The sequence below is a fragment of the Chlorocebus sabaeus genome, chromosome 21, assembly GCF_047675955.1.
Source record: "Chlorocebus sabaeus isolate Y175 chromosome 21, mChlSab1.0.hap1, whole genome shotgun sequence".
Lineage (NCBI taxonomy): Eukaryota > Metazoa > Chordata > Mammalia > Primates > Cercopithecidae > Chlorocebus > Chlorocebus sabaeus.
Genome location: NC_132924.1, coordinates 101,879,853 through 101,893,712, shown reverse-complemented (window position 1 = coordinate 101,893,712; position 13,860 = coordinate 101,879,853). Strand labels below are relative to the sequence as shown.

Sequence of the window (13,860 nt, the reverse complement as noted above, 5' to 3'; positions counted from 1 at the left end):
CAGTGCACTGCCCGCCAGCCTGGGCAACAGAGCGAGACCCTATCTCAAAAAAGAGAGCGAGTGTGTGTGTGTGTGTGTGTGTGTGTGTGTGTGTGTCCGTGTGTGTCCGTGTGTGTCCGTGTCCGTGTCCGTGTTTGCATGCATGCATATGTATATTTGTCATATACGTTATGACAGGAAAAGAACAATAGCCTCATCCAGAAGAAACTTCACTTCTAAGGTGTAGAAGGTCCTTTTCTGAAATGATGCCTGCTGCCCCTTTGAAGGGAAGTCTAGGCATTCATGTTCAGACTGCCATCAACCCAAAGGGTTTGAAGGGCTAATGAGAGCACTTTTGTTGATTCCTTTACTTGCTCCCAAGTGTAGGGAAGTAAATGCTACTGAGGAAAATTTGTGGGGTTTTGTTAGTATCTATAGGGTCTCAGGTGAGTAAGCCATGCTTCCTTTTAAACCTCTTACCCTTTTTCCCTATACAGACTTTTTGTCGTTGGTTAGAAAATTCCTTAAAAGGTTTGCCAAAGGAAACAACTGTGGGAGCCGTCACAGTGACACACAAACAACTTACAGACTTCCACAAGCAAGTCACTAGGTGAGTGATACTGGGGGTTCTTAAAAAGGAGGTGTGGGGTTTGGGAAGAAACATATCTTTATTTCTTATGTGTCCTTGGAAATGGACCATTTATATTCTGTTTAACCTTGAATTGCACAAATTGGCATTGGAAGCAAATCTAGCAGGAAAACATCACCATGCTGTGTATGTATGTACATATATTTAACATATGTGCTAACTGGTATAAGATTTTTAACGGTAAGTGGAGGCACTATTTCTCCCAAAGGAAAATGCACTGAGCGGCTCACTCCCCGTCAGGAGATCTGTCTATATTTTTCTAAGTCCTTCTGAGTTTTCATCTACATTCAGGGGTCAAGAATGTAGGTACCTGAGTAAGGCAAAGCATTGGTTATAAAACATTAGAAAGTGATGTAGACGACAGTGAATTGGAGAATATTCACCATGCCTAAAGAGAGTCAAATTCTAATTTCAAAGAAGTTGTGTAGTTCAAACAGAACATCTGCCTGGAATACATTAGGCCCATGAGGCACTTACAATCTCTGGATTACAGCCTAAAATGTAAAGTGGGTGTGTTTTTTTTACTGTGAACATAAAAATATTTTTAATACAGTTACATAGTCTTCCTATTGTTTTATAGCTATAAAGGTGTTACTTGATTTCCTTATAATGCCTCTATTGGTAGGCATTTAGATCATTTTTCCATTTTTTAGTATTACAGATAATGTCAAAAATAGAACCTTTTCCTTCTTTTGAATATTTTCCATTAAAATTTAATCACCGAATCAAAGGTTATGAGACTTATGGTCTTAATATTAGTGACAGCGACTTAAGTTGGATTTTATAGCTACATGTTCCCTTGCCCTGATACTCTTTTTATATTTAGAGTCTTTAGAGTTTTGACTAAATTTTAGGCAATAACTTATAATCATACAGTGTGGAAAGATATATAGGTCAAAGAAGGAATGTTATAGCAAGGTTGGTAATAGTGAAAAAACTGGAAATATTCTACTTGCCCATCAATAGAGAAAAGTTAAATAATTAACAGTGTGCTTACACTGGTAAATAGTCCCAAAGATAAACAAGAAAGAAGAAATACGTGATAATATGGAAAAATATACAAGATAAATTGTAAAGGTTAAAATAACAGTATTATATAACCTAACTTGAGCTTTTAAAATAATTTTAAAATTTTTTAATTGTTATAAAAATACACATAACATGAAATTTACAGTATTAACCATTTTTATAAATGCATAGTTCAGTAGGGTTAAGTATATATTCATGTTGTTGCATTACCAATATCAAGAGCTTTTCCATCTTGTAAAACTGAAACTGTACCCATTAAGCAACAATTCTCCATTCTCCCCTCTCCCCATCTCCTGGCAATTACCTTCCTACTTAATGTTTGAGTCTGACTACTATAGACACCTCATATAAGTGAGATAATACAGATTTGTATTTTTGTGGCTAGCTTACCTCACTTAGCATAATGTCCTCAGGATTCATCTATGTTGTAGCGTGTGCCAGAATTTTCTTCCATTTAAAGGCTAAATAATAGTCCATTGTATGCGTATACCACATTTTATTTATCCTTCCATCTGTTGATGGCCATTTGGATTGCTTCTACCTCTTAGCTGTTGTGAGTAAGGCTCCTATAAACCCAGGTGTACAAATATCTCTTTCAGCCCCTGCTTTCAATTCTTTTGGATACCTAGATGTGGAATTGCTGGATCATATGGTGATTCTATTTAATCTTCTTTTAATTTTTTGAAGAACCATCATACTGTTTTCCATAGCAGCTGCACCATTTTACATTCCCACTAGCAGTGCACAAAGTTCCAATTTCTCCACATCCTCACCAACACTTGTTATTTTCTCGGTTTTTTGAGAGTAGCCATCTTAGCATTTCACACCAAGTGTGAAGTGATATCTCATTGCGGTTTTCATTTGCATTTCCCTAATGGTTAATGATGTTGAGCATCTTTTCATATGCTTGTTGGCCATTTGTTTATCTTCTTGGAGAAATGTCTATTCAAGTGCTTTGCCTGTTTAAAAATTGGGTTTCTTTTGTTGTTGAGTTGCAGGAGTTCCTTTTATATTTGAGATATTAATTCCTTATCAGGTACATGATTTGCAAACATTTTCTTCCATTCTTTAGGTTGCCTTTTCATTCTGTTGATTGTGTCCCTTGATGCACAGAAGTTTTTAATTTTGATATAGCCTAGTTTATCTGTTTTAGTTTCGTTGTCTGTTTGGTGTCATATCTAGGAAATCATTGCCAGATTTAATGTCATGAAGTTTTCCGCTTAGATTTTCTTCTAAAAGTTTTACAGTTTTAGGTCTTATGTCAGGTCTTTGATCCTTTTTGAGTTAATTTTTATATGTGGTATTAGGTAAGGGTCCAGCCTCTTTCTTTTGCTTGTGGATGTCCAGTTTTCCCAGCACCGTTTATTGAAAAGACTGCCCTTTCTGCACTGACATCCTTGTTGAAAATCATTTGACCATATACAGGAGAATTTATTAATGGACTCCCTATTCTATTCCATTGGTCTATGATGTATTTCTTTATGTCAGTACCATGCTGTTTTGATTATTGTGGCTTTGTAATAAATTTTACAATCAGGAATATGAGGCCTGTAGTGTTCTCTTTAAAGATTGTTTTGGCAGCAAGGCACGGTGGCTCATTCCTGTAATCCCAGCACTTTGGGAGGCCGAGGTGGGCAGATCACAAGTTCAGGAGATCGAGACTATCCTGGCTAACACAGTGAAACCCCTGTCTCTACTAAAAATACAAAAAATTAGCCGGACGTGGTGGTGGGCACCTGTAGTCCCAGCTGCTCAGGAGGCTGAGGCAGGAGAATGGCGTGAACCTAGGAGGTGGAGCTTGCAGTGAGCCGAGATCGGCCACTGCACTCCAGCCTGGGCCACAGAGTGAGACTCCGTCTCAAAAATTTAAAAAAAAAAAAAGTATTGTTTTGCCACTTGGGGACCCTTGAAATTCCGTATGAATTTTAGGGTAGATTTTTCTGTACAAGAGGTTGTTGGGATTTTGATGGGGATTGTATTGAATCTATAGATTGCTTGGAGTAGTATTGAAATCTTAACAATATTAAATCTCCAAATCGACAAATACAGTATATTGTTCCATTTATTGGTGTCTTTAATTTCTTTCAGCTACATTTTGTAGTTTTCAGTGAATAAGTTTTTCACCTCCTTGGTTAAATTTTTTCATAAGTATTTTTTTATGCTATTGTAAATTAACCACCTTGTACTTTAAAGAGCTGTTTTATTATAAATTATACACACACACAGGCTACTTTCTGCACAGTAAGTTTTTGGAAAGATACATAAGTGAGACTAGGAGGGGAGGGAGGCTTTTACTTTTCATTTCATAACTTTCTGTACTATGTGCACTTTTTTATGAGCATAAATTACACTTTTATGGGTAAAATCAGACTTAGAAGGGAAAGAAAATGAACTTTAAGCAGGGTACAAGAGCTAGTTGTCTTTTCTCAGAATTGATTTCTTAATGTCACTTTCCAAAATAGTTTACTTTCTCATCTTCTGGAATGTCTCCAACAATGTTGTTAATGTTAAAATCCCAAACCACGGAATGCTATTATTTTATAGTTTACTAAGTAGCTTAAGTAGTAAGCCCAGTATGCCCCAGAAATAACTCACTTTTAGCCATAGATCAAGTGACATGCATGACTGAAAAACAGCATGTGACCCTTCATGACACATTTTGCCAGAAATGGGGATTTTCCCTCCACTGGGTAGACATATATTGACTGGGGTGACCTTAAAAATTATTTGATTGCTTTTACTGTGAATCTTCTCAGTAGAAGTAGTATTCTATCTACAAGCTGTCTCGGGAAAGAAGTATAGTAGTTGCTTCTCTCTGCTTCTGTTTTGCATTATTCCATTCAGTGCTGGTTACAGTATAAGGGAAGGATCGTATTGGCTCTAATTTTCTTAAAGCAAATGGGAACCTAGGGGAAGCCCTCCAAAGATGGGGTTTGGAGTCAAGTATATTTGTCTGAATCTTGCCACATACCCTATTACTTTGATCTTCAGTTTATTTATCAAGTGAAATAGGGTTAGTACTACCAGTCTCATAAGGTTATTATGAGATACCAAATGGAAATCTAAAGATCTTGCACATAGTATGTGATCAGTGAATGTTAACTCCCTTTTCCTCAGAGGAGAAACTGCTACAATGTCATTATGTACTTGCAAGACTAGCTGGGGCATGTCTCCTGTTGACTCTAAGGCAGCCACCCACACATTCTGGAATAAGTCTCTGTCAAGCCCTCATTCCCTCAGTGGGACTAATATATGACAGATAAAATAATATGCTAAGTCTGAAATCAAGGTCATAGATATCCTTTCCTAATTTATGATAATTCTCGGGGCAAGGAAAAGAGACCTAAGTAAAGTAGTGCTGTGGGGGGAAAAATCTGTGATCTTTGTCCTATGATATGGGAAAATAAGGTACACCACCATCCTGATCTACCTGATCTTTCATTGCTAAACAAGTTTTGCAGCTCTTCCTATAGCAGGCTGTAACATATGTAACATAGTGGTGGGAAATGAACAGAAGTGAGAGCTGATGTTGAGGTGCTAGAGAAAGGACTTGAGATTGCTCATCTCCTCTTAGTAATTCTCTTCCTCTAGATTGCCTGTAGTAGAAAGGACAGAAAGCCCTTGAACTTTCTGTCCCATTCATGACTCAGTCTCCCTTTTGATTTTAAGGTCCTGTAACACCTGCCTCAACATGCTACTTTGTTTGCTATTCTGGCAGAGAGGGTGAACTGGTTCAGTTTCATTTCAGCAAGCCCAAGCCTGCTTTTCACGTGGTACTGGTAATTAATTCCCTAGCTTTTTTAGTTGGTCAACTTGAAGAAAGCTGGGACGTTTCATTCTAAAATAACATTCTTGCTTTCCAAATGCCAAATGAGCCCATCATTAACTAAGACCAATTGGGACCAGAAGAAACCCTGCCATCATTTCCATTTCTCTATCTTGGTGTTTATTCTGTGACTGCTTGTCACTTGCCTGGGGAGCTTCAAAGCCAAAAGATGTTGAACATGGGAAGCATTGATACTGGAATTAGAGGCCAGTAAGGGGTTGAATCCCTAGTCAAGTCACCAGAGTTTCATTATTTTCTATTACCTACCAGGTCATCGGATCAAAAGGATCTCATTTCTCAGCACTCCCCTAGTAATCTTATGGGGCTCGAAAAATAGCGACCATAAAAGCTTTCAGAAATGTGGTGGAAAGATAGGAACTTGGGGACTAGAAGCCAGAAAATAGAATCTAAAAAATACTGGCAGTTGAAAAAGTAAATAAATAAAATAAAAAGCTAAGAAATATCAAATGTCAGAAGGACTGAGACAGAAAATACAGTCATGTGTTACTTACTGATAGAAATATGTTCCAAGATGTGTCATTAGGTGGTTTAGTTGTTGTGCAAACATCATAGAATATACTTCTACAAACCTAGACGGTATAGCCTACTGGACATCTGGTCTATATAGTGTAGCCTATTGCTCCTAGGCTGCAAACCTGTACAGCAGGTTACTGTACTGAATACTGTAGGCAATTGTAACACAATGGTAAGAATTTGTATATCCAAACATATCTAAACATAGGAAAGGTACAGTAAAAATACAGTATAAAAGAGAAAAAAAAAAGGTACACCTGTATGAGGGCACTTACCATGAATGGAACTTGCAGGACTGAAGTTGCTCTAGGTGAGTGAATGAGTGAGTGGTGAGTAAATAGAAGGCCTAGGACATTACCATACACTACTGTAGACTTTTTATAGATACTATATACTTTGGCTACACTAAGTTTACAAAAAAATTTTTTCATCAATAAAAAACCCTTGGCCAGGCGCAGTGGCTCATGTCTGTAATCCCAGCACTTTGGGAGGCCGAGACAGACAGATCACTTGAGATCAGGAGTTTGAGACCAGCCTGGCCAACATGGTGAAACCCCATCTCTACTAAAAATTTTAAAGATTAGCCAGCCGTCATCTCTACTAAAAATTTTAAAGATTAGCCAGCCGTAGTGGTGGGCACCTGTAATCCCAGCTACTTGGGAGGCTGAGGCTGGAGAAACGCTTGAACCTGGGAGGCAGAAGTTGCAGTGGGCCGAGATCGTGCCACCACACTCCAGCCTGGGCAACAGAGTGAGACTCTGTCTCAAAATAAAAATAATAATAAAAAATTAACCCTTGCTTACTGTAACTTTTTTACTTTATAAACTGAATTTTAAAAAAAACTCTTGGACTCCTTTGTAATAACACGTAGCTTAAAACACAAATTGTACAGCTCATAAAAAATTTTTTTCTTTGTATCTTTATAAGCTTTTTTCTAAAAATTACTTTCTTTTATTTTTTATTTTTTAAAGCTTTTAAACTTTTTTGTTAAAAGCTAAGACACAAACACACATTAGCCTAGTCCTACATAGGGTCAGGATCATCAATATCACTGTCTTCCACCTTTACATCTTGTCCCACTTAGAAGGTCTTCAGGGGCAATAACACACATGGGGCTGCCGTCTCCTAGGATAACAATTTCTTCTGGAATCCCTCCTGAAGGACCTGCCTGAGGCTGTTTTACAGTTTTTTGTTTTTTGTTTTTTGTTTTGTAAGTAAAAGGAATACATTCTAATGATAAAAAGTATAGTATAGTAAATACATAACCCAGTAATATAGTTGTTTATGATCAAGTATTGTGTACTGTAGATAATTATATGCGTTGTTTTATACGACTGGCAGTGCAGTAGGTTTTTTTATACCAGCATCACCACAAGCATGTGAGTAATGCAACATGCAGTTGTTCATCTCTATTATACTCGTAGGACCACTGTCATATATGCAGTCCATCGTTGACCAAAATATCACTGTAACACATGACTATGGTTCTAACATTCATGGAGCTTTTTTTTTTTTGAGATGGAGTCTTGCTCTGTCGTCCAGGCTGAAGTGCAGTGGTGTGATCTCAGCTCACTGCAACCTCCGCCTCCTGGTTCAAGCGATTCTCCGGCCTCAGCCTCCCGAGTAGCTGGGATCACAGGTACCCACCACCATGTCTGGCTAATTTTTGTATTTTTAGTAGAGATGGGTTTCACCATGTTGGCCAGGCTTGTCTCAACCTTTGACCTCCGGTCATCTACCTGCCTTGACCTCCTGAAGTGCTGTGATTACAGGTGTGAGCCACAGCGCCCGGCCTCGAGCTTTTTGATCCATTTCATTGGGCTGCCCACCAAGGACACTTAAGTTAAACATTTGGCTGAAGTGTTTGACACCAAAGCACTTGCAGGTAGGATTGGGGCAGAAGCCGAGTTGACAACGTAGCCTGTCCCTGATTTCATCCTATCTCACTGCAGTTCTCCCATACTTGCATTTTGGTTTCAATACTTTCTCTCATGCACCACAAAGGAGGCTGTGAAGTTATTTCTCTTCCAAAGTCTCTGCTGGGCACCGTGACTCACGCCTGTAATCCCAGCACTTTTGGAGGCTGAGGCAGGACAATAGCTTGAGCCCAGAAGTTCGAGCAGCCTGGGCAACACAGTGAGACCCTGTTTCTATCTGTTTTGAAAACAAAACAAAACGGAAGTCTCTTGAAGAAGGGTAAAATTTAAAACATGTAAGACATTAGGATAGCAAAAAAATCTCAGTCTCCAGCACTGTCCTAAGTTTCAGGGTTTTCTATTATCCTAGTCCCTTGTAATAACACACCACATAGCAACTTCTCTTGGGTTACAAATCTTCCTCCTTCCTGACATTGGGAGCATGAGTGGTATGGGCTCACATACCCTGGCTGCCTCCTTAACAATCAATATTAATTTGGAAGTAAAATAAGAAATGTAACACTTTAATTGAAGCTTATTAAATCCACAGAGGTAATGGCAATTCCAATAAAGCCAGAAAGCTCATTTTCTTTCTTTTTTCTTTTTTTTTTTGAGACAGGGTCTTACTCTGTTGCCCAGCCTGGAATGCAGTGGCACAATCACGGCTCACTGCAACCTCAACCTCCCCAGCTCAGGTTATCCTCCTGCCTTAGCCTCGTGAGTAGCCAGGACCACAGGTGTGCACCACCACACCCAGCTAAGTTTTAAATTATTTGTAGAGATGGGGTCTCCTTGTGTTGCCCCAAAGTGTTGGGATTACAAGCATGAGCCACTGTGCCTGGCCACCTGCCTTATTTTCATTACATTTTTAGGATGGAGAGACTAGAAGAAACTTTCTAGAATGTTCTGTTGAATCAAGTCATGGGGTCTAAGTCAAGGTTCTTAATGATGTTTCAGAACTTAACAATGGGTAGAGAAATCTGGATGTAGGAACCTAAGTGGATAGCTGTATTTTCATCTTTTCTGTTGGATCACTTAGAGCAGCTCCCTCCCCTGGTGTTTAATCATTATGAGATGGAAAGTGTGTTTTCATCTGCATTGAATCCTAGGCTGTAGGCACTGGTATCTGAGTTAGTTGAGCCAGGGAGAGGACCACAGGAAGGCAAGCATATTAAGAATTGCTTCCTGGCTGGGCGCGGTGGCTCATGCCTGTAATCCCAGCACTTTGGGAGGCCGAGGCGGGCGAATCACAAGGTCAGGAGTTCGAGACCAGCCTGGCCAACATGGTGAAACCACATCTCTACTAAAAATATAAAAAATTAGCCAGGTGTGGTGGTGGGCATCTGTGATCCCAGCTACTGGGGAGGCTGAGGCAGGAGAATCGCTTGGACCTGGGAGGCAAAAGTTTCAGTGAGCTGAGATCATGCCATTGCACTGCAGCCTGGATGACAAGAACAAGACTCCATCTCAAAAACAAAAAAAGAGATGCTTCCTTTTCCACTGCTTTAGCTTAGCCTCATGTTCATTTAGCAAAAACTGTTACGAAGACAGATACAGTAGAATGACCCTGGCATCAGCTGGTTTCTTGGTGACAGTTTTGGACAAAGGGAGGTCAGGGGGCTTTTGAAAAAACAGGGTTGGTTGAATATTGGGCTATTCATATCGCATAGGCATCTCCTGCTTCATCTCTCTTTCTACATGTTTTAACTCTTTCCTCTCTCCCTCCTCCTCCCACAGGAGGAAATCCTGAGCAGCCTGTTCAACTAGAAAATCAATGACTGATGGAGACTTAGTTGCTAGACCAGCCTTTGTAAACAAAATCTATCTTTGGAAGAGAATGAGGAAACTTATGAGAGCCTTAGCAACCAAGTGTTGTTATAGCAGCCTACATGTATTGAATACTATTTTGTTCACTGCTCTATTATCATAAACACTCTGTATATGGATGATTTTAATCCTCTAAACAGTGTTATGAAGTAGATAATATTAACAGATGAGGAAACTGAGACAAAGATTGGTAACTTGAAGGGCACAATGGAGCCAAGATTCAAACTTGGGCAGTTTGTGTCCAGAGTCCACTCTTTGAAGACCACCAAGCTTATAACTTTTCTCATATATAATAGTTAATTTTTGCCCTGAATTACAGAAAGATCTGAAGCCAGGGCCGCTCAGGAAACGATGGAGAGAGCTCCTAGCAGAGTTGGGACGGTTCTCAGTTTGCCCCAATGTTGCAGTGGTTTTTCAGCATATTCTGTCTTTTCTCCTCAGTCAAGGACCAACCTACCTTTTCTTTTCTAGTGCTGAGGAATGTAAGCAAGTTTGCTGGGCCTTGCGAGACTTCACCAGGTTGTTTCGATAGCTCACACTCCTGCACTGTGCCTGTCACCCAGGTGAGGATACATAGTTCCCAGCTTTTCTCCGGACTGTCGGGGATGCCTGGGAATGGGCATAGGTTTTAATGCCTATCATGGGACCGGTCTTATAGCTGGAGTCAGGGAAGGACTCAGCAGTTTAACTGTGGTGAACAGCTGGAATATACGGGGCCCAGATTTTCCTGGGCCTGGGCAGCCAGATAATAGTCAGTGTCTTTGGGAGACCATTTTTACCTCCATAAAAAAGTAACTGTTGCAAAGTGCATTGAAAAATTTTCTTCCCCCTTCCCCTTACAGACACTTCTAAGATGGTAAGTGTACATGGCAACAAACAAGTATTTTTAACCTGGCTACTTTGGCAAAAGCAACCTCAAGTAGACTGTTATATGTGTTGCCAGTCTCCTAAAACTGACCCTCCAGATGTAATGAGCAGAGAGCTTATTCTTATCACTTTTATGACCTGAATGCTGAAGTGCCTGGTTTTGACCAGGGCAGGAGGTACGAGCTGAATAGCCCTTATCCGAAATGCTTGGGATTTCGGAGGAAAAAACACTTTCAGAAGTGTTTTTCGGATTTTTGATTTTTGGGGATTTTGGAATATTTGCAGAATGCATACCAGTTGGGCATTCCTAATCCAAAAATCCAAAATCCAAAATGCATCAATGCGCATTCCCTTGAGGGTCATATCAGTGTTCAAAAAGTGTCAGCTGTTGAAGAATTTTGGCCATTCAGGTTAGGGATGCTTGGCCCTTACAGGAAAGGAGGAGCATCTTTGGCTCCCGATGAGCACTTTTCTCCACGTGCTTTCCATCTCCTGATTCTGAAGCAAAGCAAGAAGCTTAGCAGAAAGGAGTGGGTAGTAGAATTTGGATGCCAATTTCTTGACGGAGAGAAGAAAACCAACTCTCCTTTAAGCCCACTCTTTGATGTTTCAAGGCGAGTTTCTTCTCCCAGGAGGCAATTATTGATGAATGTGTAGCACTCACTGGTAGTTTCTGTGATAAATGCATTCATAGGTAAAGGTGATATTCAGCAGTGCCTTGCCACACCCAAAATCATTTCTCAACTTTGATTGTTTTAATGAGTAATAATATCATTTGGGATCCCCAGATTTTGCGTGGCGTCTGGGTTAGCTGACACTGATACACCTCATAAGGTTGCTCATGGACAGCTGTCGGTGTTCGTGGTTAACTTTTATTGTGCCCTTACTGTGTGTCAGGGCACTGTTTTAAATGCTTTAGATGTATTAGGTAATCCTCATCTGCTTTTCTGGATTTGTTACTATTTTTCCTGCTTTACAGATGAGGAAATTGAGGTTCAACAATGTTTAACAATTTGCCTGACAGTTATTGGTGGAGCCAGAGTTCACATGTAGATATTCTGGTACCAGAGTCCTCACTTTGAACCACTCCACTTAATACAGTATCCTTTCGATAGCATCTAAATTGGTGTTTTGTTTTGTTTTTAACTGGTTGGTAGGCAAAGCCTTATTTCAAAATAAAAATCGACATGAAGCCTGTGGGATTTGGCAGACTGAGGTGGAACTTCCCTGGTTGCTTTGAATGGGAGACCTGGACCTGTTGGCTCTTTGCCCTCCTGACACGTCATCCCTTGTTTCCACAGCATACTCAGCATTGGAAACACACTGCAGATGGTGTCTCTTTAATGCAGTAGCTCCCTTGAACCCACAAGTTAAAACTCCAGACTTATTTTTTTTTTTTCTGAGTTCTTATGGCAAACTTCGTACCTGAGGAAATACAGAAACCTCTGCCTTAAGGTTGATTTTACTAAATGCTCTGTTTTCTGGTGCAGTTATTGACTGTCTTATCTCTTTTGTCAGGAATGTCTTTTTTAATTAGAAGACAGGAAGAAAACAAAAACCAGACTGTGTCCCACAATCAGAAACCTCCGTTGTGGCAGAGGGGCCTTCACCGCCACCAGGGTGTCCCGCCAGACAGGGAGAGACTCCAGCCTTCTGAGGCCATCCTGAGGAGTTCCTGTTTGGGGGTGTGAGGGAAAATCAGCGCGGTTTTTAAAAAGATGGCTGTGGCCTGCCCGGCGTGGTGGGGAGGGGAGCTGGTTTCCTGGTGAACTTTCTAAAAGGAAAAATAATTTTAAGTAAAGAAAAAAGAAAAAAAAGGAAAACTAAACAGAAACCAGAACTGAAACATTCACCTGGTAGCAAATGACACATGCACGCACACACATACACGCACAAGCGCCAGTGCGCACGTGCACATGGAGAAACAAAAGGACAAGCTTTCTGTGAAACAAAAAATGTACTTAGGGATAATGTGGGGATTCACGTGAATTAAATAGCTGCAATTGGAAGAAGAGGGTCAGGGTCATTTGTTCAGGTTTTCTATTGTTTTGTCCTCTGTTTCCTCTTCTCCCCTTCCTTCTCTTTCTCTCTCCCCTCCTTTTAAATGCAAATGAGTAGAAATTTATTCTACCTTCCCCAGCTGTTTATTCCCACCTTTAGAATTGTTTAGACAAGGAGGAGTAAGCAAGGAGCCTATTCTGCTTTCTATTGTGGTCACATTGGTGATGCTCAGGACCTGCCAGGGTCAGAATTTATGGATATCTGAACCATACATCCATAACCATATCTCAGTCCACTTCCAATCCACATCAGGTTGTTGTCTGCCTTGGAGAGAAGAGCCAAAACTGGGGTAGGGTGGGGGGTGCAGGATATAAATGTGTAAGTTTTTGTTTTTTAAGGTTTTTTTCTTAGTGAATTATTCACCCACAGACATGAGAGAAAAAAAAGAGGGAGGGTGTGTGGAGAAAAAATGTTTACAGGGCTAACAAGGGATGATGTGTCATTTAGTATTTTACTAAAAAGTGTGGAAATGACTTGATTTCAAGGGGAGGGTGAGGCCAAAGAGGGAAGCCCAAAACAGATCTTAATGTTTCAAAGGAGTGCAGCCCTGCACAGCCATCAGATATGAGGGCACTGTTCTGTCTGGTGTTGTAGCCATCTCAAGAACAAATCAACAGCAACAAAAGAAAAAGAATAAATTTTTAAAATTTAACCAGTGTTTCTTTGTTTTTACTTTCATTCACTGCCTTGTAGCTCAGAAATGGTTCAGCTAGACTAGCTATGGAATCAGCCTTTGGTACCTGATAGACATATGGGGATGGAGTTGAAAGGGCAGGCCCCTGCCCTGATGCCACAGACCCTTCAGACTTCAGGGAAGTGGCTCATTCTGCACCTTTTATTCTCCTAATTCACACCAAAACTCGTGACACTTACATTTTACCCTTTCGTGTTACTCTTTCATGTTAAACAGTGTGGTATGGTTTTTCTATTGTGGCCACACAAATACACAGTTTCCTGACCTACAGATTTATTGATCTTTTAAAAAAAAAAAAAAACTTTATTGAAGTATCATTAACATAATCTGCATGTGTTTAAGGTATACACTTGGATAAGCTTTGACATAAGATACATCCATGAAACCGTTATCACAGTCAGGGTAGTGAATACACTTTTTTTTTTTTTTTTTTTTTGAGACAGTCTCGCTCTGTCACCCAGGCTGGAGTGCAGTGGCG

General features: G+C 40.1%; 1 protein-coding gene across 2 annotated transcripts in view; it reads left to right on the top strand.

Moving 5' to 3' along the window:
* TNPO3 (transportin 3) overlaps nt 1-13,340 on the top strand; it is a 99,776-nt gene extending 86,436 nt beyond the window's left edge. For both annotated transcript variants that reach the window (XM_007982872.3, XM_007982873.3), the window contains 3 exons: nt 477-589; nt 10,232-10,323; nt 12,146-13,340. In XM_007982872.3, coding sequence (XP_007981063.1) covers nt 477-589; nt 10,232-10,292 — 174 coding nt within the window. In that variant the 3' untranslated portion in view covers nt 10,293-10,323; nt 12,146-13,340. The remainder of the gene's footprint in view (nt 1-476; nt 590-10,231; nt 10,324-12,145) is intronic.
* The last annotated feature ends 520 nt before the right edge of the window (nt 13,341-13,860 follow it).